Below are 24,856 nucleotides of genomic sequence, written 5' to 3'. Positions count from 1 at the left end.
AACAACACGAAACAAATCCAATCTGCCCGACTTGAAATGTGGCGATTGAAATTGCTTACATACAACTTCACAGTAAAATATCGCCCAGGGAATCAAATGATACCTGATTACTGCTCAAGACACACAATGACAGGAAATAACATAGAAAGTTTTATAGAGGATAACGTAATCTTCTTGGCAATTTCTGCAGTACCAGATTCAATGACATTAGGGGATATAGCCACGGCCACCAGCAGAGATTAAATATTACGATCTGTCTTTCATGCAATAGCAAACAACACTTGGCATAAACAATCGACGCAAAACAAACCCGTTTATCATCTTTGGCTGATGAAGAGACCATGGGGTGAAGTATCAATTGATTTTTGCGGTCCTTTTCGGAATGGGGATAATGCAATGGTAGTTATATGTGATTAATGCCGATTCCCAGTTGTCCAACTTATCAGACATGTATCAGTGCATACAGTGCTCTCTCAACTGGAGACAATATTCGCTATGATGGGGATTCAAAGCATAGTAAAGTCGGACAATATAGCGCCGTTTAACAGCCAAAATTTTAAAAAATTTGCGAACCAAAAATGAACAAGGGCTGTTTGTAAAACTTGCATGCCCCCATATGGGCTGTCAGTTGTAGTGGCAGCCATTGTGTGAATACGTTTTTTGTCACTGTGACCTTGACCTTTGACCTAGTGACCTGAAAATCAATAGGGGTCATCTGCAAGTAATGATAAATGTACATATGAAGTTTCATGATCCTAGGCCTTAGTATTCTTGAGTTATCACCCGGAAACCATTTTACTGTTTTGAGTCACTGTGACCTTGACCTTTGACCTAGTGACCTGAAAATCAATAGGGGTCATCTGCCAGTCATGATCAATGTACGTATGAAGTTTCATGATCCTAAGCAGGTTGTTTTTTTGGCCCTGATTTTATAGCCGAAATTAGGCTACATTCTCAATCGCAAAAAGTATACTTTTTTCTTAACCAAATGTTCAATTTTCCAAGTATAAAAAGGGCACATAATTCTGTCAAAATGCAGGGCAGAGTTATCTAACTTTGCCTGCCCAGTCCCCTCGTGATAGAAAGTAAGTTTACCAAGTTTGAATGCTATAGCTTTGATACTTTATGAGAAAAGTGGACCTAAACACAAAACTTAACCGGACGCTAATGCCAAGGTGATGACAATAGCTCATAACTTTTTTTAAATGACCTTGACCTTTGACCTAGTGACTTGAAAATCAATAGGGGTCATCTGCGAGTCATGATCAATGTACCTATGAAGTTTCATGATCCTAGGCAAAAGCGTTCTTGAGTTATCATCCGGAAACCATTTAACTATTTCGGGTCACCGTGACCTTGACCTTTGACCTGTTGACCTGAAAATCAAAAGGGGTCATCTTTGAGTCATGATCAATGTACCTATGAAGTTTCATGATCATAGGCATAAGCATTCTTGAGTTATCATCCGGAAACCATTTTTCTATTTCGGGTCACTGTGACCTTGACCTTTGACCTGAAAATCAATAATGGTCATCTGCGAGTCATGATAAATGTACCTATGAAGTTTCATGATCCTAGGCATAAGCGTTATTGAGTTATCATCCGGAAACCATTTTACTATTACGGGTCACTGTGACCTTGACCTTTGACCTAGTGACCTCAAAATCAATAGGGGTCATCTGCGAGTCATGATCAATGTACCTATGAAGTTTCATGATCCTAGGCCTAAGCGTTCTTGAGTTATCATCCGGAAACCATCTGGTGAAAGGAAGGACCGACAGACCGACAGATGGACCGACTGACCGACGTGCAAAACAATATATCCCCTCTACTTCCAAGGGGGGCATAAATATGGATTTCAACATCACAGAGTAACACCGTTGCAGCTACAAGCCTATGGTCTAGTTTAAGCCTCTTGTGAAAGCTTTGAAAATGACCGTTACAGAAGGAATACAGATCAGACAAGGTCTGAGCAACTTCCTAATGACTAACCAAAGCATATCCTAGCACAAGCCGCTCACCAGCAGAAATCATGTTTGGAAGGAAACTTGAAACTAAAATTCTGATTTTCAGAGCACCAGAAAACGATGAGCATGTCAAAAAAGGGACTCATTTGCAACAAGAGCTGTGTTCGTGAAACACAATGCCCCCTACTGCGCCGCTTTGAAGCCATATATTTGACGTTTGACCCTGAAGGATGACCTTGACCTTTAACCACTCAAAATGTGCAGCTACATGAGATACACATGCGTGCCAAATATCAAGATGCTATCTTAAATATTGCAATATTTGACCTTTGACCTTGAAGGATAACCTTGACCTTTCACCACTCAAAATGTGAAGGTCCATGAGATACACATGCATGCCAAATATCAAGTTGCTATCTTCAATATTGAAAATGTTTGACCTTTGACCTTGACCTTGAAGGATGACCTTGACTTTGACATTTCACCACTCAAAATGTGCAGCTCCATGAGATACACATGCATGCCAAATATCAAGTTGCTATCTTCAATATTGCAAAATTTGACCTTTGACCTTAAAGGATGACCTTGACCCTTCACCACTCAAAATGTGCAGCTCCATGAGATATGCATGAATACCAAATATTGAGTTGCTATTTTCAATATTGCAATATTTGACCTTTGACCTTGACTTTAAAGGATGACCTTGACCTTTCACCACTTAAAATGTGCAGCTCCATGAGATACACATGCATGCAAAATATCAAGTTGCTATCTTCAATATTGCAAAAGTAATGGGCAATGTTAAAGTTTTCGGACGGACGGACAGACTGACTGACGAACAGACAGACGGACTGACGGACAGTTCAAAAACTATATGCCTCCCTTCGAATGCATAAATAAGTTATGGCAAATGTTAGTTTTCGTACGGACGGACGGATGCCATATATTTGAAATTTGACCTTGAAGGATGACCTTGACCTTTAACAATGTGCAGCTCCATGAGATACACATGCATGCCAAATATCAAGTTGCTATCTTCAATAGTGAAAAAGTTATGGCCAATGTTAAAGTTTTTGGACTGACGGACAGACGCCTTATATTTGACATATGACTTTAAAAGATGACCTTGACTTTCACCTTTCACCACTCAAAATGTGCAGCTCCATGAGATACACATGCATGCCAAATATCATGTTGCTATCTTCAATATTGAAAATGTTATGGCCAATGTTAAAGTTTTCAGACGGACGGACAGAAGCCATATATTAGACATTTGACCTTGAAGGATGACCTTGACCTTTCACCACTCAAAATGTGCAGCTTTATGAGATGCACATGCATGCCAAATATCAAGTTCCTATCTTCAATATTGAAAAATTAATGACCTTTAAAGTTTTCGGACAGACAGACAGACAGACTGACATACTGACGGACAGTTCAACTGCTGTATGCCACCCTAACAGGGGCATAAAAAGCAATCAAAAAATGAAATGCAGATATCAAACGAAAATCAACAAGAGATGTGTTCGTCAGAAACACAATGCCCCCTATTTCGCCGCTTTGAAATATAAAAAAATATTACTTTTTTACCTTTGACCTTGAAGGATGACCTTTTACCTTGAACTTACACCACTCACAATGTGCAGCTTCATGAGAACGCCGCTTTGAAATTATTTATTTTTATTTTTTTTACCTTTGACCTTGAAGGATGACCTTGACCTTGAACTTCCACCACTCAAAATGTGCAGCTTCATGAGATACACATGCATGCCAAATATCAAGTTTCTATCTTCAATAATGCAAAAGTTATGGCCAACGTTAAAGTTTTTTTTCCGGATAGACTGACAAACACACATACTGACATACTGACAGACAGTTCAACTGCTATATGCCACCCTACCAAGGCATAAAAATGTCACGAATCAGCGTAGGCCATATAGTCTTAATGAGTCTTAACCCCTCCATAAAAAGGATATGCCACTTAATTCTATGCCTGGCAAAGTTTTTAAAAAGAACGGTTCTACAATCACAGTAGAACATCAAGAAAAACTGTTTCGCCTGTACGCATCACATTTCAAGCCAGTTCAAACAGATGTCCATGCCGCAACAGATTATAATTGCAGAACAACGCCTTCCCGACCACAACAGTCTCAGAGGGAGAATGGCCCACCGCTATGATGTGTTGCTGAGAAAATTTTAAATGCATATGTCTGTTGAATTAATGCATTTTACTTGGTTATTATTAAAATAATTAATTTTGTGAAGAGTGCTTTAACATCAGTTTGACTGAGGCCACAATAATGCCTTAGTTAAACAGTGTTTTTTTACATGATTAAATTAACCGTTTTTCCAGAAGAAATCAACCACATAATAATGTCAAAGTTAAACAGTGATATTTCACCTAAAATTAATGATTCGCATTTCCAGGCACCTCATGCATTCTAGTCAATGAGTCAGTCAGCATAACAGACACGTAGTAACATGGTGTACATAAACTTTCATAACAATTACCCCTTCATTTAGGGGAGGAATGGCATGGCATTTCCAATCAGTAATTTGTCAGTTTACAAACATTTGTGAAACAAACATCCTGGTGGATGAACATTTTCCGAGGCACTTAGGCAGGAAATGTCATTTAAACAACAGCTTGCTTGAACTGTTTGAATGTTTTGTTAGTAATTGATTTGATAGTTGTATTATAGTTTGTATGTTAAATCCCGTTATTTGAAAATCGTTGAATTACAATTCAAGGAAATAAAAATAAAGCAATTAATAGCCGTATCTCATATCTTGTAACACAATGTGTTGATAAATAGTGTAACCATCTGAAATTTGACAATTGTTTAATGAGAAAGCAACATAATCAATTATATCATGCATCACTATATTTGTTCATTTTGTTGAACTTCTATCTTAAAAGAAAGGAGGGGTGTACATGTAATGGTCAGCAATGTCTGATAAGTTCTCCCTACTGGCACACTCAGCAAATAGAAGCTGGCGGTATTTAGTATGCATGTATTGATGTTAGTAAGTTGCTCTTTGATAGAGCTAATGAATAAACGAATAAAAATATATCCCTCTTGGGTCTTGCGTACAAACCATCCCTTTGAGGGTCGAGACATAAACAATTATAAATAAAGAAACATTACCCTCGCCATGTTAACCTTTCTTCAACTCGTTGGATGCACTATAAGAACACAATCACACTTAAATATTATTCTCTATATCATTAATATGATAACCATACATCTACCATTAAATACAGTCATTCAACCAGTTTACAATCACCCGGCAAAAAACGTTAATTCTTTTGACCACAATAATTTTTTTCAGGATTTAGTGTCAATGTGAGTAGATGTAAAAATAAAGGGTAAAATTTATTTTGTATGATAACAGGTTAGGCTAGACAGCATATGCAGTTTTTTGTCAAAAATAGCCAATTAAAGTTCACCCAATTAAAAATCATTCAACTTACAGAATTAGTATTTCAAAACATTTTCATGGCATTTGTTTTCAATCAGCAAAAAGTTTATTTGAAAATAATAAAGCCTTCTATATCCATATGCACATTTCAAAACATAACTCATTCAATCAGTTCCGGTTAACTTTTTGCGGCATTTATCCCCCCTGTAAGCATAATACAAAAGCTTTCTTGCTAGAACTTTGTTAATTTATTGCTTTAACTAATGTCAAAATGTATACTAATGTATGCTACCTTAGACACGTATCATTTTGTTTTTATTGGGGCATTATGGAAAATTAAATACTTAATCGGAACTGCTGATTATTCGGAACTGGTTGAAAAACTGTACTGTGTGTTATATAACAGTATACTGAAAAAGTCTGCTGTATGTGTTAATTTACCTTGGCAATAACATGCTTTCCTTAAACAAGAATATCAGTGAAACTGATGGATGCTCCCTGATGATGTCAATCTATGTGTTAATAACCACCTAAAAAATCTATTATTAGCCTCGGTGACCTTGACCTCATAAAAAGGTAGAGGTCCATGCAAGGTACCTGCATGGCAAATATGAAAGAGATTGGTAAAGAATTGAAGGTGCTATGAGAAACTGTAACAAAAGTGTGACGGAAAAATCTATTATTAGCCTTGGTGACCTTGACCCCGGTGACCTCAAACCTCCTCAAAAGGTAGAGGTCCATGCAAGGTACATACATGCCAAATATGAAAGAGATCGGTAAAGTATTGAAGGTGCTATGAGAAAATGTAACAAAAGTGTGACGGAAAAATCTAGTATTAGCCTCAGTGACCTTGACCCCAGTGACCTCAAACCTCATCAAAAGGTAGAAGTCCATGCAAGGTACCTACATGCCAAATATGAAAGAGATCGGTAAAGTAATGAAGGTGCTATGAGAAACTGTAACAAAAATGTGATGGAAAAATCTATTATTAGCCTCGGTGACCTTGACCCCAATGACCTCAAACCTCATAAAAAGGTAGAGGTCCATGCAAGGTACCTACGCGCAAAATATGAAAGAGATCGGTAAAGTATTGAAGGTGCTTTGAGAAACTGTAACAAAGTGTGACGGACAAATCTATTATTAGCCTCGTTGACCTTGACCCCAAACCTCATCAAAAGGTAGAGGTCCATGCAAGGTACCTACATGCCAAATATGAAAGAGATCGGTAAAGTATTGAAGGTGCTATGAGAAACTGTAATAAAAGTGTGACGGACGGAAGGAAGAAAGTAAGGAACTACAAACTGGCAACTATATGCTCCACCTAAAATATTTCGGGGAGCATAAAAACAGCTGTTATCCCTTGGTGCAATAACAAGGTGCCTGTACCACGTGACTTTTTCGGCTATGTGTGGGACAATCGGATATCAACAACCCATCGCTTCAGGTAACATTTTTGATAATTTCTTCATTAATTCAAAACCATTAAAAAAAAAAATAAAGACGAGAGCCGATCATTGTCAAAATACACAACTGTGTTGAGTTTGAGCAACATTAATTTAGTATTTTTTTTCCAAAAAGTGCAACCACGCGTTTGAAAGACACGAATTAAAATGCTATGTGTGGTATATTTTTTATTCAATCAACAAAAACATTCATTATAATATTGTCGATAGTTTAAAAAATAGGGCGGGCATTGTAATTCTTCATAGCGAAGCTACATACATTGTATGTTTGCACAAATACTTCTGATTCGGAGTGTGTGCTTAAAAATGCAATAATGCTATGTGTGGGACACGTTTTTGAAATGCTATGTGTGGTATACAAACTAAACTAGAGAATCGAAAGATTGACATAAACATCATAAACACATAAACATGTGGTTTTGATAATTAACTTGCCGCAAAACACCTTCCGTGTGGTTTGATGGTGTTCATTTAATTCTAACACAGCTTCGCCCCTTAAAGCGTTACAAATCCTTCGACTAATCCTTGTCAAGTCTGAAAAACAACAGAAGTAAAACCCATTTTAAAGCAAGCGCTTTTACTTTCTTTGTCATTCATTTATAAAAAAAGGACCGAATTTAATAATCAGGCAGAAATATCAATCATGATATTTATTTAAAGACAATAAGTCAAAAAACGAAAATATTTTAGTTCAACATAACGTGTCTGTTAAAAAAGACCATTGGTTGGATAACAATTACGCAGTGTATTTTATTTAAAATTTATGTTCAATTAAACATAAATTGTCTAAACATTACACAATTACTTCAGTATTCCATCATGTAACATTTGGTAAATTTGATATACTTGCAGTACAGACTGAAGTATATGTTTTAGATTCTTACAAAACTGTGTTCAGATTAAATGCAGAACTGACGGGAAAATTCTTGCATACCACACATAGCATTTCAAAAATGTGTCCCACACATAGCATTATTGCATTTTTATACAAAGACTCCGAATCAAATGTATATGCGCAAACATACAATATATGTAGCTTCTCTATGAAGAATTACAATGTCCGTCCTATTTTTTAAACCTTCAACAATATTATAATGAACGTTTTTGTTGATTGAATAACAAATATACCACACATAGCATTTCACTTTGTGTGTTTTCAAACACGCGGTTGCACTTTTTAGAAGAATACTTAATTAATTTTGCGCAAACTTAACACAGTTGTGTATATTGACAATGACCGGGCTCTCGTCTTTGTTTTTTTTTTAATGGTTTTGAATTAATGAAGAAATGATCAGAAACGTACCTGAAGCAATGGTTTGTTGACATCCGATTGTCCCACACATAGCCGAAAAAGTTAGCGGTACAGGCACCTTGAATAAGCCAACTCCTACACGTCTTATTATTTGGACTTAGACAACTCCCAGCTTCTGTCTCTGACCATCATTCAAAAACAAGGTAAGCCCGTCTTATTTCCAAACCCATTTCAGTTTTTTCACCTTATATAACAAAACTTGCATCAGCTTTTTCATTTTGCTTATCAGATGCTTCAGCAATAGTCTTTGCCAAAGTCAAACAGCGATTGCATCTTTCCAATGTCGTGATTACGCAACATGATAAAAATAAGAAAACGTAACCTAATTTACTAACAACCACCACATATTTTTAATGTCACCATAATCAATGGCAAATTATACATTTTCTTAAATAATTAGTGAATACTAATCAGAAAATACACACTTTGTACCCTATATGTAAAAGAGAAATGTTTAAATATAGAATAAAAATTGCAAAATTCAGGGGTGCTAATAAATGGATATACATTTTGAAAGAAAATCGAACCGCACATTAAAAAGTACTATATATTTGTTTATATGACAAAATTAAAGATGGCATCAACATATTTTACATATATTAAACATTTCACACAGAGAAGGAAACCCGGTTGGCTGCAACAGTGCTGTATACGAGTTATTAAGAACTTCCCCCTCCTGGATTGCACGCTGTAATTAATTGAAATGCACATTTTTTTATGATAATAATGAAAAAAACTGTGTCTATTTTGCAAAAAAATACCTCATTAAGAAAATATAATGTAATAATATAATTATTTAAAGTGCATAATTGTAATATGAGTATTTAATTCATTATACCTGCACAATGTTATTTCACGACATGAAAGTTCATTTATATGACATTTTATGACAAATCATTTTTTCAAATGGTTATATATGTACAATAAATAGCACATGCTAATCAGGGAAGACATTTTCTGCTTTTATTGTATTTTTCGCTTAAAGATCTCTCCCCTTAACAAATATCCAGTTGTTGTAGAAATGGTCGTGCCTGATGAGCCTTTGCGGACTCCACAGGCTAATCTGGGAGGACACTTTATGCACATGCATAAAGCTCATTTTCTCAAATTGAGGCTCATATAAAAAACAAGAGGGCCATGGTGGCCCTGGTCGCTCACCTGAGAAGTATTAATGATAAGTAAGGGTTGTAAAACATCTTTTTGTCAAATTCAATGGTTTTTTTATGTGACTTCTAGAGTGTTAACAAGGTTTTACTATAGCCATATAAGGAAAACTGCCCCACCCCCTGGCAGCCATGTTTTTCAACAGACCAGAACCATTTTCAAACTCATCCAAGATATCGTTAGAAAAAATGTTCTGACTAAGTTTCAATAAGATTGGACAATGAATGTGACTTCTAGAGTGTTAACAAGGTTTTACTATACACCAAAGCCATATAAGGTAAACTGCCACGCCCCCTGGCGGCCATGTTTTTCAATCAACTGGAACCATTTTCGAACTCTTCCAAGATATTATTGGGACACATGTTCTGACCAAGTTTCATGAAGATTGGACTAAAAATGTGACTTTTAGAGTGTTAACAAGGTTTTACTATAGCCATATTAGGAAACTGCCACGCCCCCTGGCAGCCATGTTTTTCAACCAACCAGAACCATTTTCGAACTCGTTCAAGATATCATTAAAACAAATGTTCTGACTAAGTTTCATGAAGATTGGACAATAAATGTGACTTGTAGAGTGTTAACAAGGTTTTACTAAAGCCATATTAGGAAAACTGCCCCGCCCCCTGGTGGCCATGTTTTTCATCCAACCTGAACAATTTTTAAACTTGTCCAAGATTTTATTGGGACACATGTTCCCACCAAGTTTCATGCAGATTGGACTAAAAATGTGACTTCTAGAGTGTTAACAAGGTTTTACAATAGCCATATAAGGTAAACTGCCATGCCCCCTGGCAGCCATGTTTTTCAACCAACCGGAACCATTTTTGAACTCGTCCAAGATATTATTGAGACACATGTTCTAACCAAGTTTCATGAAGATTGGACAATAAATGTGACCTTTAGAGTGTTAACAAGGTAAATGTTGACGACGCACGACGCACAACGCATGACGGACAAAAGGCCATCACAATAGCTCACCATGAGCACGTTGTGCTCAGGTGAGCTAAAAATAAATAATAACATTGCGTACATAATTTGAAAATTGGAACTGTGAAAATACTTATGTAAATAATATACACTAAATATATCAATAATACCTAATTTGTCAACACTGTTTTCTTAGTCTCCGATCACCATAGGATGGAATCTAAAAATAATAATAATCCTGAAATAAAGATAAAAATTAAATAATACGTGGTTTTACTTTATCCCACAGTACTGCTGCATTAATTATGATGACAAATATTGAAAATGAAATAAACATTCAATACGCTTCGATTCATTTAAATACAATTTAAATGCAACTAGAAATGGCGCGGCAGAGGCCGACGCGTATCCCCACGCCGCATGTTTGACCCAGGGGCACCCCAGGATTGGTAATGGGGCCATGCATAGTTGAGATTGACCGTTTTGTCATAAGAGAAGTTCAGTATCTATTAGAAGTGAATCGGTGTAGAAATGAAGAAATTATAGTAACAAGAGGGCCATGATGGCCCTGAATCGCTCACCTGACTCATTAAGATCAGATGAAAACTATGACCTCTATTGTCTACACAATGTTTTTCTATGATTTGACCTAGTGACCTAGTTCCTGACTCTAGATGACCCAAATACAATCCCAATCCAGATTTCATCAAGATAAGCATTCTGACCACAGTTCATAAATAATGGATGAAAACTGTGACCTCTATTGTCAACACAAGGTTTTTCTATTTATTTGACCTAGATTTTTACCCCAGATGACCCAAATACAATCCCACCCAGATTTCATCAAGAATTCTGACCAAATTTCATAAAGGTTGGATGAAAACTGTGATCTCTAATGTCTACACAAGGTTTTTCTATTATTTGTCCTAGTGACCTAGTTTTTGACCCCAGATGACCCAAATAAAATCCCAACCCAGATTTCATCAAGATAAACATTCTGACCATATTTCATAAAGATTGGATGAAAACTGTGACCTCTGTTGTCTACAGAAGGTTGTTCTATTATTTGACCTAGTGACCTTGTTTTTGACCCCAGATGACCCAAATACAATCCCAAACCGGATTTCATCAAGATAAACATTTTGATAAAAATTTCATCAAGATTGGATGCAAACTGTGACCTCTACTGTCTACACAAACAAATTGTTGACGGACGGACGCACAACGGACGCCGGACATCACACGATCACATAAACTCACCGTGTCACTTCATGACAGGTGACCTAAAAATATGTGTCGGAGATAAACATGAACAGTTGTGGTTAAAATCCCATAGAAACAAGGGCTGTTTGTAAAACATGCATGCCCCCCTATATGGGCTATAAGTTGTTGTAGCAGCCATTGTGTGAATACGTTTTTTGTCACTGTGAATGGTGGTGGTGGTGGTGGTGGTGGTGGTGGTGGTGGTGGTTGTGTAGTAGTAGTAGTAGTAGTAGTAGTAGTAGTAGTAGTAGTTAGTAGTAGTAGTAGTAGTAGTAGTAGTAGTAGTAGTAGTAGTAGAAGTAGTAGTAGTAGTAGTAGTAGAAGTAGTAGTAGTAGTAGTAGTAGTAGTAGTAGTAGTAGTAGTAGTAGTAGTAGTAGTAGTGGTAGTAGTAGTAGTAGTAGTAGTAGTAGTAGTAGTAGTAGTAGTAGTAGTAGTAGTAGTAGTAGTAGCAGAAGCAGTAGCAGAAGCAGTAGCAGAAGCAGTAGCAGCATTACAAGACCAATACTTAAGAATGATCAAATGGGAAAAGGTAACCTAGCAATGGCAGTAAATATGGGGCTCATTTACAGGTCAGATTTGGAATCTCTGCTGTAAAATGAGATTTTGAATGAAATAAAGGGAGGCAAATCTGTAATAAAAAGAACATGCATAAACCGTAGTTGTTTCCCTTGTTTGAACCATGCTAAATCCTTAAAAGTTTGGAAAGAATTGGATGAAAAATTTGGACTTTATTGCATAAACACCATTTTCTCAATTCAAGGGGAGGTAATTCTGTACTTCATGGACCAATAATGCTCATTTTTTTGTAGGGTTCGTGTCCTCATTGATATCAAGACACTGTGCAAATTTGGAAAGGATCGGACAAAAAATGTGAAAGATTTTTGAAAGTTTTCATAAAATAGGCAAAAACGAATAAATATGCAAAGTTCAACGAGCTCCTGCGGCCATGTTTTTTGACGAATCAAATTTCTTTGAACATTTTTTTCAGGGGAGCCTTCAAAGGTCATCCCTGTGAAATTTTTTGAAAATCTGATGAGCGGTTTCTGACAAGAAGATTTTTTAAGGTTTTTACCATATATGGTCATGGCGGCCATCTTGGTTATGTGATCAAATTTTTTTTAACAATTCTTTTGTCCCATGACCTAGGGATGCTCCACATGAAATTAAGTTGAAATTGGCTCAATGGTTTAGTAGAAGAAGATGTTTACAAATTGTTTACAGACAGACAGACAGACGGACGGACGGACGCCGGACGGTGAGTGATCACAATAGCTCACCCCGAGCTATCGCTCAGGTGAGCTAAAAAGCAATTTTGGGTGGGCATGGCCTATGTGGGCGGGGCGCCCAAGGGTTGGTAATGGGGCTATGCATAGTTGAGATTGACTGTATTGTAATAAGAGAGATTCAGTATCAATTTGAAGTGAATCGGTGTAGAAATAAGGAAATTGTAGTAAAAGGCAATTTTGGGTGGAAGTGGCCTATGTGGGCGGGGCGCCCCAGGGTTGGTTATGGGGCCATGCATAGCTGAGATTGACCATATTGTCAAAAGAGAGACTCAGTATCAATTTGACGTAAATCAGTGCAGAAATTAAGAAGTTAATGTAAAATAACATAAAAAATGAGTGAAAATCTCTGACCCGGCCCCGCCCCAACCCCCATAACTTTTGACCAAGGGGTCAGATCAAAATTCCGTCACTGTCACTGTCGCACATATGCTCATAGCTACCATGTATGCCAGTTTCAAGGTTCTAGTGCTTATAGTGTAGGAGGAGCAGGTGGTCAGGACGGACAGACGCACATCACCACAATATCCCCACTTTTTCTCCAAAAAACATGGGGATAATGATAGAGATGAGATATGTATAAGCTATACTATATGATTACCAAATACATGTATTTGCAAACAATGACATTGAAAAACAACCATAACCTTATTTTGCATTACTAGTATTAAACAAAATGAACTGTTAGTTTAACGTTTGTTGATGAAAGTTAGAAAGAATGAAAAAGGCATTTATATCATGTGAATGTGAAAAATGTATATCCATTTCAGTGCTTAATTGCTCCAATGAGACCACAATACTGATGTTATTGCTGTGTGTTGATGAAAATGAAGTGAACATTGATGTAGTCTTATAACTTCCATGATGGCTTACAATCTGCAATCTGCTACTCCTTCCATTGACATTTTATGTAAAAAGTTAAATATAACCTCAAAGCACCAATATTTAAAAAATGTATGACGGACAGACGGACATACAGACGGAAATGCAATCACTAGATGCCCACCTTTTGGGGCATAAAAATGTAGTCCTGTTAAAAATCACTTGACACTTTTTAACATGTTTACCTTCACCATGACTTACAAAATATCCTAATGGTGACTGGGACCATTCAACTTCCTGACCACATTCCTCCAGAGGTGGCTGTGTTTCTTTGTCAGATGGCGGCAAAGTTTCGTCCGAATCTGAAATCTTTAAATAAAAAAAGTATTATAACATTGTAATAAATGTATTAAAACACATGTATTTATTTATAGTTACATTGTATATAGTTACTTTAAACATTATTAAAATGTGTATGATATTTTATTTAATATACAAACAAGTTATTGTTTCATGTCAAACACAAACAAGTCAATGGGTTAAATAATTTCCTTTCATCTAAAAGATGCCATATTTATGTATTAATGTTATGATAAAATCAATATCTTATTTGCTCATTTAATTAAATTAATAATCTTATATCTTTTAAAGAATATAAAATAATTATAACTTCCAAAAATATATATTACATATATATAAATTGTATTGCTTTTAAAACATAGCACTTATACAAATTGTTAAACTTTTTATAAAACGATTTTCTCAAATAATTCTTGCTTTCCCCTTGCTTGCCAGTGTCTGTACCTCTATAACTGCATCACTGCCATCAGTTCCTTCAGAATCATACTCATACAGGTCTTCACTCATAGTTCATTAGTGACTGTGTAATCTATATAATATACAAAATTTCAATCAATAGGTACAACTATCTGTATCAATGTTATTTTCAATAATTATGTAAAATAAATGAAATTTGGTACGAGGGTGAATATTTGATTAGGTTCCATTAACTGTCCATATTCAACAATTATCTAAATGGTAGACATTAACAGAGAAAAGTTTCATAATTACAATGTTAAATAATATGTAAACAATATGAGATAAGAGTTCTTAGCAAATCATACGCTTAAAGCAGTTTTATGCTTTGTCGAAGCAACTAACCCGCATGTATTTTAGTAACGGTGTGTTGTCCGAATTCTTAAAGGGTAATTTTCTTGATTGTTTTATAAAAGAATGTCAAACGAAAATATAAAAAAAACAACCATATGGAGCTAAATATATTTAAACTTAACTTAATAACAGCTACATTTAGTAGCTTTATCTGCAGAATATTTATAAATGGTCAGTTATACACTGTAACTCCAATATAGCGCGGTCAATGGGGTCCAAGCCGCGAAACAGCGTTATAACGGATCCGCGTTATAGGTTTTGAGCTCATTTACTGCAGGGCGCTATAAAAAAAAACAGGTATAGAATAGCCTATAATATAGGTCATGTATATTGCCATGCTGTGTTGACGCAAATACATGCATATAAACCGAATCGTATCGATAACAGTATACATACCGCTTTTCTTATGTGCACAATTATCTGATAATCTCATAAAATTGCAACATCACTTAAAAATAATAATGTTGAACATTAATGACGATATATGTTTAAGAAATTCGTAAACACAACCGTACGCATATATGCCATTTTCAGAAGTGTTAAGAGTACAGTGCATTATGGGGCAGAGATTTCATTGGACGAGCGACATTAAATTTAGATTGAATGCAATACGACTCATGTACAAAAAAATGTTTTATTGCGTCATACGCAAGAAAAAAACGTGTTTCCCGGGGACTTTCTGATACCGCGCGAAAATGAAAGTGAAACTCTGTTAACAATTGCCAGTACACTGCGTTCGCATGTGAATAAATCGTCTGCATTATTTAATTTCTTATACACGAACTGAAAGATTAAATGACATAATACTAGAATGATAATGAAATGACAGAAAAAGTTGTTTTATACAGTAGGCAGTATATTTCACAGCCGCTCATTTAACATAGTCAAACTGCAACCATATCAAAGTAAGAATGTTTCAATCGTTTTGAATTACTTGAATTGTATAACTATCCCGCGTGCACTTAACTTATGGAAATTATCGCACTGAACCGCTCTGATGAGGAATACATGTAATAAACACTGACACGCGAGTTTTTCACACCTTTATTGACATTACCCAACAGATTAACACCAATTAGCTGTCGGTGTTGTTTAACCTCGAGGCGATTATAATCGGTTCAACGGACGGTTGAATAAAGCAATCAACATGACTGTGATTGCCGCCATCTTTGAATTGTCTGAAAATACATGAAGTTGCATAATACGAATTTGAATCAAAAATCAAATGGAAGGTTGGAGAAAAAATGGGATCCAAGCACCCTCCGCGTTATATTGGATTCAGCGTTATAACGGAGCGCTTTATATTGGAGTTACAGTGTAACACTGTCCTAATTTTTTAAGTCGACACCGTTACAAAGAAAATTTCATCTACCGCACGGGAATGATACGGGGATACAACTTTTTCCGAAAAGTAAACATTCTTTCAACCTTTTACGTCATAATTAAGCAATGAAAAGAGCGCAAAAAATGTGAAAATCATCAAAAAGTAAGTAAAATTTTGAACGTACTTTTATTCAGTGTCAACACCGTTCTTCCATTTTCTTTGCTATTTCCACTTCCTGTTCTTTTATGATTTTCAAATATTATGTATTCTTAGATGCCACAAAATAATGTGTGTGTAATGTGTTTTTGAGACAAGTAGCATGCTGTTTGTGGATGGTCAAATGCCTAAATGTCATCAGCGTTACAGTCCACACCGTTACGCTGAATGAGTAACGGTGATGACAACATCGTAACGGTGTGCACAAATATATACACACATTATGGTGTGAATAAACTTCTTTTTCATATCGCCGATTGTTTTTCAAACAACATCGCAACTTTTACATGGAATTTATCAGACAAAAATGGAGAATTAATACAATTGGAATCAGTTCTGTCAGTATTCCCGAATGTCATCACCGTTACGTTCCACACCGTTACGCTGAATGAGAAACGATGTTGACAACATCGTAACGGTGTGGAGAAATTTATACAAACAATATGATTTGTCTTTCAAACAACATCACAGTGTTCGACACTAACTATTCTGAGAAAGGAGTTCATTGGACTCCTTTCATCTGAAATTAAGGAGTCCGATCATACTTCATGTAGTCCAAAAATTATGACACTTTTTATATACCGTATTTTTTGTGGGGTAATAACACATGTTAACCATAAATTGATAAATCGTCTTTCATGTTTGGTTTCATATCAAAGTTCTAAGTGACTTCTGTTCAATATTTCTTGTCATTTGTGATTTTAGATTGCAAAATATTTTACAAATGCCATTAATATTTAAGTTAATTATTGTAAGTTTAAAAAATATTATTTTTTATAATGCATTTTGATATGCTTGCTTGTTGATCTTCAGGATTGGTCGTTACAGCTCATTGCTAGTGGCATGAGGTTATTTACGCACCAATGATTCACAGTCGTTCCAATCTTCAGTGCATTGCGACCGTAAAACGTGCATTGTGTAAACAATTACGGGCATTGTGATGATTGTTTATAGTGATTATACACTGTTTAGCGAAAGCTATTTTTTAAGCGAAAGTATCTGAGAAAAAAACAACGTCTACTTTGCGTTCTAAGCTGTTTGATTAAAACTCTTAAATGGTATTTCTTTTGTTGACAAAGTATTTTCATTATAATAATACAATTATAAGTATACAAAATGCATCTTCTGACAACAATCATGTTGACAAGACAGGGGTTTTAATAGGAAAATAGAAAAATACTTATTCAAGTGCATAGTACAAATGATGGTATTGTTCTTGTTTTCTATATGCGTCCGACATCACTTAGCTTTGATTGAACACTTCTCACTAACAATAGATGTCCAGCTGTCTTTAATCTTCCTTGTTAAGAAGAACTCTTACAGCTTTCAAACAGTGGTTGAAGTGTAAGGTCATAACTTGGTATTAAAAGCTTTCTTCTGCGGTATGTAGAGGGTGAATATTAAATAATTACAATTGAAATGTGACAATAAACAATTGAAATTGAAAGTTTTTATAGACAGTGATCGACAATGATTATTCTGAGGAAAAATTTCTCTGAGAAAAAATGTCTTTGTGCAGACATTGTGATCTTGCAAAACAAATAAATAAACAAAGGGATTTTTTTATAATTCACAGATGATTTTGAAGGAGTCCGATGGACTTCCTTGATTCAAAAACCAGCAGTCCGAGTCTCATTTCCACGAGTCTCAGACTACCGGACTCCCTTTAGTGTCGAACACTGCATCACAAATTTTACATGGAACTCATCTTACATACTTTCTAGTAAAAAACACGATGCGAATAAACAAGAATATGACAGTATAAGACAATCTGTCCACACCGTTACAAATGTGACAACACCGTTACGCCGCATAAAAAAGAAGACTTTAATATACATTAAGATTCAACAAAAACTGCAAACGTGTTTTAACATCATAAAGTCGTCAAAAAGGTGTCCAATGAAAGAAGAATTTCGTATATAAACATGTACCTAAACATTTTATAGAAATTCTTAAAGTTGTAAAACTTAATTAAAACGTGTATTTACACTGTTACGCACTTAATGTTTTGATAAAGTCACTGACAATTTGGAATTGATGTAATAGCCACTCATGATCACCTTATACAATGAAACGCCAATTTTTTAAAATTAAGTTGAAATAAAATAATATTATCAAACAAGTATTTATGTCCGTAGCGGTGTTCTCTTCACAGCTTTTGACATGCGTCAAATAAGCCTTCATAATCGCGATCTGGGTCCCATTAGGTCGTGCCCAGCTTAGGTTGACGTCCGTCTGACATGTACCTAACTGATAAACAGTCTGTCGACGCTGCTTTACTAATTGTGTTTTTGAATATTTTTTATTAAGAATGGAACTTAATCAAATATTCACCCACGAATGAAGTTTGGTATAAATCGTAAAATTTTGTTTCATAAATAAAACAGTTATATTCGATTGTTATCCTTAATGTTTACACAAAAACAAGTTCAATGGGTTCAAACAAATAAAAAAAACATACACGGGTGTAAGTATTAAAATTAAATTATAAAACAAACCAATAAACTTCTCAAGTGTTACAGCCAAGTTGTTGTTGTTGTTTGTTTACAATGTAACAGTTACCTCCCTTGTTGTATTTTACCAGGTAATTATAAAATAACAAACATACATGTACGCGCAAAATATTTCAGAATTTTATTTTTTATTATGTAAAGTATACATTTTTCTAATAAATAAAACCATTACATGTAAATACTTAGAATTCGTAATATAACAAATAAATAATTTAAAATGAAAACTTACCATAAAAAATCGGCAAAGAAATCAACGCGATCGCGAAATATGTTGGTCAAATTCTTCAAGTTTGTTCATCGTTCTATTAAATCCATGTACTTTTTTGCTAAAAATACGTTTTCAACGAGTATTTGACGCGTATTTTGGCAACCTACAGTGGGGTCGGCTTTCGTGAATATACAAAAAAACAACTTATCTCCCCTGAATTAGTTAGGTGCGGTGGTTGCTACGTTAATTTAATTTAGTATTTAGCATGCAAAGACAAGCCTTACGCATGTTACTGCTGCATATTAAGTATGCTTACCCCCTCCACTTCTGTAGCACAGATATGGGAACCTCCATACGTTCCCCAGTCCAACAGCATACCCTGCTGTGGCCAAAAGGTATTCGATTTTCCGACTCCACTTCTCACGTCCGTCTTCCATTGTTACTCTTCGCACACTGCAAGATAGTTACTTTCGTTTAACAGTTCAGCCGTATCTGCAAGTTGATAGGTCAACTCGATGCATTGACATAGTTCGCACGGGTCGATCCCGCCCCGTACACTAAGCACAAAAAGAAAGCGTTTCTTCATTATCTTCAAAACATTTTTCGCAGTAAAATTGGTATATATATATATATATATATAGATTCTATATAATTATATATATATTAATTGTGAATTGACTCTTATGAACTAAACAGTTGACATTGCTGAAATAACATAAGCCACATGTACTTGAAAATATGTGTTTAAAAACTTATATACAGTAAGTGATATTCACCTTCTGTATAGTAACAGTAATAAATAGTGTCAATACGACAGCATAGCGTTATTAAAAGACTTCATAATGCCAGTGTTTCTATTCTTGTACTGAATTAAGTTCTTAAATTATCAACGCCTACACATGTTACCCACATACGTTGAAAAAAATGTTTGGGATAACCCGACCGACCCACGAAAAACATAGCATATAATGCCGGCTCACAATAAATCCGTCTTGTAGTAATAACCTTGAACATGCTGAGTAATGTATATTATGCAAGTTTAAATATTGTGCCGTATGCACGTGGGAAGCGGACAACGATAACGAGCCAGGCCTGGTATAGGAGAGATAACCCTGGGTTAAGGTTAGGTTAGGGTTAGGGGTCGGCTTAGGGTTAGGGTTAAGGCTAACCCTAACCCAAACCCGACTCCTAACCCTTACCCTAACCCTCTACCCCCCCCCCCCCCCCCCCCCAATGCGCATTCAATCTTTATATTTGAATCCGGATTCGCGTAGGCAAACAAAAAGCATTTACGTATGTGATGACAACGCGAATTGTCAGAGTGTGAAACGTTTACAAAACAGAAATAACATGTTACAGCCAGTCAATGACGAGTGCATTATTTTCTACCTCCGAGTTTTGTATACATTTCTATTACTTCGAAATCCTGTTCGATATACATATATATATATAAATTCGGATTTACGTGGGTGGAAAGACGCATTAGGTTTTTGATGATAAAAGGCGTAATTTGGATCCCGGATTCACGTAGGCAGAAAGAATCATTTAGGTATCTGCTGAGAATGTGTAATTTCGCGTCATGCAACATTTGGCCTTAAACCGAACGAGTGATGTATAATCACGAATATTTAAATGTAATGCATGGTTTATTTTAACGTATGGTGTCATATGCTAAATGAAACAATATACACATGTACCACCCATTTTATTCGAACGAAAAATTTTCTAATCGTGTTTCAGATTAATTCATTTTTAGAAGATGATTGAAGTCAATATCATGAGGAATTTCCAAGCATGTTAATAGTTGCTTTAAATGTTTATTTCTAAATATGTTATTGGTACACGACTTCTCATCTTATAATTACTTGTGAAAAAGTATTACATTTAAATTTACATTCACCCCACGAAATGTTGTAGATAAAATCAAACACGTTGAACGTTTAATTGGATAATAATTGAACTCGTCAATTGAAAATCTTAAGAAACGATATCTGTACAGTTTTATTTATTTTTAAATCACTTTTCCTGTAAACAAGGATGTGTCAATAAAAGAGGTGCTTCAGCTTTTTTTTTCAAGATTTTAAAGTTGTCGTCAACACTTATGATATCTTTTATCGAAACATTGAGGTTTATGCTAATACACACCGTATTACGCGTCACGTCGATGGCAGAGTGTTCCGTCGATGACAGATAGCTTTACTCGACCGCGTAAACAGGTAGGTTACAAATTCGTTCGATATATGTATATAAAGCAAGTAAGGCCAAAATCGTTGCTACGAACATATTGTCCATTGACTGAGGACGCCACCAGGTAATTTTGGACTCGTAGTTCAAGTTTTTAAAGAAATTTGAACGAGTTAAAAGTGACAGTTTCTTATTGTGATGTCAGTTGACACAAATGGCATTTTCTGTTTTGGCCTGAGGTTGAATCTTTGCACTTATTCTTTATATGAGATACAGGATATAATATACATTCAGGATATAATACTTAAGCCGATTTTCAGACATGATTACGGATGTTTTGCAAAAGCAAAGACGTCAGCAGATGCGAATAATTGACACGAGCTACTTCATCCGGATAGGCAAAACACTTATTTTGTCGTGTCATGAAATGTAAGTCGTTAAAGGGGCATACAATAAAGTAAGATTAAAACAACAATATTAAAGCATTAACAAACACTCCACAACTTTTAACACATCAGTTATTGTACTAGTACTCTGCGATATCAACTTTCTGTTTAAATATATGAGGCTTTATTTTGTATCCCTCCAATACCTATGCCTTTATCTTTAAGATCTTGATGGCAGTGAGAAACTTTAGGCTAAAACAAATTTGGTATTATTTCAAGATAATATGATTACACTTTAATTTTGATTTCGACGTAACTTAGATTGCATAAGGTTGTAAATTGCGGTTTGCCGGTGCAGAACAGTAATTTATTAATTCGGGCTTACTCGCGGGATTTTTTTTAAATAAATGGCTATTAAGATCTAATATACTCGCTTTAAACATAAGAGATAGTTTTTACAATGTTGGTGACCCACACTTTTTATGTAAACAGATGGAATGTCACGCTGAATGTATCGTCCTAATAACTCTCCTTAAAGACTAGCAGATGTTAACAAGACTTTTTCTCCTTATAATTATGTTAGTGAGTAGCAATTTATTGTTTTCCTATACAATTTTTTATCGATCTATGTGAATTAATCAACTTTTTGTGTAAAAGCTGGGCTTAATGCATGTGAAGTCTGAACTGGCTAATCAAGACGACTCTTTTCGCGTAAATGGACTTATTTGTTAAAGGGAAGTCTCTCTTAACCGAAAATCAAATTTTAGTTTCGTCTGTACATGCTTATCAAGGACGACTCTCGAGGCCAAGCCTGGAAGGCTTTTTTTAATCTTAACTCATATTTAGTAAATTTTCCAACAATTTTAATACATAGCAAATTAGAGTTGTTCGATCAGCTTGTTTTACAAATTTCAAAGTATGGGTCAGAATCTGGGGCTTTACTGAGTCAATGGCAATTCATCATCATCATCATCTTCATCATCATCATTATCATCATCATCATCATCGTCACCATCATCATTATTATCAATTGGCTTGTCAATAGCAACATTAAATGGTCGACGACTTCGTTTGCTTAAATCACTTATGAACATCCTTTCATAAACCTACGCATAAGTTGTTTGTTTCAAGAAATATACGTCACTTACTAACACCCCTTTATAAACCTACGCAGAAATTGTAAGTTATGTTTAAACGCATTCCTGTAGGCGTCTACATGCACATGCGGTATTACTATGAATAAACTTTACCTCGACTGATGTTATTTTATTTTCAAAGTCAGTGAATCGTTATACAGTGTGGCAATGAATCGAAACGTTGATATTTCAAAGAGAGGTAACTCCTCACTGAAAAAATGAATTGTTTTAAAAAGTTATTGGCAATTTCATAATGACAACAAAAACGATAAAACATTGAGTAAATTATATGTAAATGAGCGAACCCACATTAATGATTAAAACTATAATTTGGTATGTTTAATAATCAGTCGAAAATCATGTATATAAAATAATCAATCGTGTGTAACGTTCTTACAGACGGATGGAAAATCACAGTTTATTAATTAGAGTTTTTAAAATAGTTTTGCTAAAATTACCAGATATGCTGAAACAATGTAGATCTACCAGGCGGCTGAATTAAGGAAATTCAGCGGTCTCAAAGCAAGAACAATTACATGTTTAATGCATACGATGTATTTATAAATAAGTATGCTATCGTTGGAATGGGAACATTCTGATTGCAATTCGACTTTCAGTTTCAAGGTCATGATAGTATTCCTCATACATCGTCATGAACGTTTTGTTTTTAAAATTAAACAATACATCGTGAAAGTATTGGTCATACAATTAGGTCTACAGTCATTCCCTCCTAGACCTCATGCTTGTACGCATTCTAGTCCCGGAGGTACATGTTCTAATCGTCGTCACGGACAGCAAATGCGTTAACTTTGTAGAGTTCAAAGGGAGAAAACACATGTTTTACCTGTCATTTTAGTCTCACGAATTACAAATACTTAAGGAAGTTTATGTAACTCTCTTGAGAAATTTATGTTTGCAGGGTTTTAGCATATGCACTTATGACTTTCAATATCAAAAGCCTTTAGCATACACAGGTGGAAGTAACGTACCCTGGATAGTATTTTTTTTTGGAGCCCAATATATTCAAATAAATATATAAAATCATGTTTAATGAGAAAAAAAATGACAAAGAGCCATGAAAAAAAATCCCCACCCTCTGATATTGGAATCATAACAAGGTCATTAACTAGAATTTATCATAGACCTGTCTTCGCTGGCCGCAAAAATGTCAAAAGTAGCTTTAATCAAAAGCATCAATTGATCCTCCTATGGGCAATTGGACAACCTTTCAAAAAAAGTTAACTTCAAAAATATCTGTCCAGCCGTTAACTCACAGTCGGTCAAAAAACGAGCAATATTTCGAGTCCGTTTGTCAACCCGAATAAATCTTCTACAGACTTTCAAACAATATTTTTTAGTTTTTGCCCCTGAATCGATAGCTCGCGTCCTATTCCTTTGAAACAACGAAGCGTGTCAAATAATGCATGCATATGCAACCACTTACCCCTAAAAACTAATTCCAAAATGTTATATTTTCTTTGCAACAACTGTTTTAACTCTAAATTTGATTTACTTGAAAACGAAAGAAGCCATCGCTCTTGAACCCGGCTTAGCAGTGAATTACACTGACAGAGCCAGGCACATAAATATCCAATCAACAACAACAACGATGTTTTAATAAATGTGAATACATGGAAATTAATTATCATTCTGATTGTATTGGAATAAGTTTTTAGGGGTGTGTGGTTGCATATGCATGCATTATTTGACACGCTTCGTCAACAGTGACAGTCAAATAATGCATGCATATGCAACCACTTACCCCTAAAAACTAATTCCAAAATGTTATATTTTCTTTGCAACAACTGTTTTAACTCTAAATTTGATTTACTTGAAAACGAAAGAAGCCATCGCTCTTGAACCCGGCTAAGCAGTGAATTACACTGACAGAGCCAGGCACATAAATATCCAATCAACAACAACAACGATGTTTTAATAAATGTGAATACATGGAAATTAATTATCATTCTGATTGTATTGGAATAAGTTTTTAGGGGTGTGTGGTTGCATATGCATGCATTATTTGACACGCTTCGTTGTTTCAAAGGAATAGGACGGGAGCTATCGATTAAGGGGCAAAAACTAAAAAATATT

At 35.3% G+C, this 24,856-nt stretch overlaps 1 protein-coding gene across 5 annotated transcripts in view; it reads right to left on the bottom strand.

Annotated features, from left to right (window-relative positions):
* LOC127880842 (sodium- and chloride-dependent GABA transporter ine-like) overlaps positions 1 to 24,621 on the bottom strand; it is an 81,741-nt gene extending 57,120 nt beyond the window's left edge. For 2 of the 5 annotated variants that reach the window (XM_052428296.1, XM_052428325.1), the window contains exons 1-2: positions 24,207 to 24,368; positions 19,373 to 19,509 (exon numbers count right to left, since the gene is read on the bottom strand). In XM_052428296.1, the coding sequence (XP_052284256.1) occupies positions 19,373 to 19,493 (121 nt within the window). In that variant the 5' untranslated portion in view covers positions 19,494 to 19,509; positions 24,207 to 24,368. Of the gene's footprint in view, positions 1 to 19,372; positions 19,510 to 22,876; positions 22,973 to 24,206; positions 24,369 to 24,524 lie in introns of those variants that run through there. The other 3 variants (XM_052428316.1, XM_052428306.1, XM_052428299.1) reach the window with 3 other exon arrangements.
* Positions 24,622 to 24,856: the final 235 nt, after the last annotated feature.

This window comes from Dreissena polymorpha, chromosome 1, assembly GCF_020536995.1.
Source record: "Dreissena polymorpha isolate Duluth1 chromosome 1, UMN_Dpol_1.0, whole genome shotgun sequence".
Classification (NCBI taxonomy): Eukaryota; Metazoa; Mollusca; class Bivalvia; order Myida; family Dreissenidae; genus Dreissena; species Dreissena polymorpha.
This window is presented reverse-complemented; position numbering and strand designations above follow the sequence as displayed.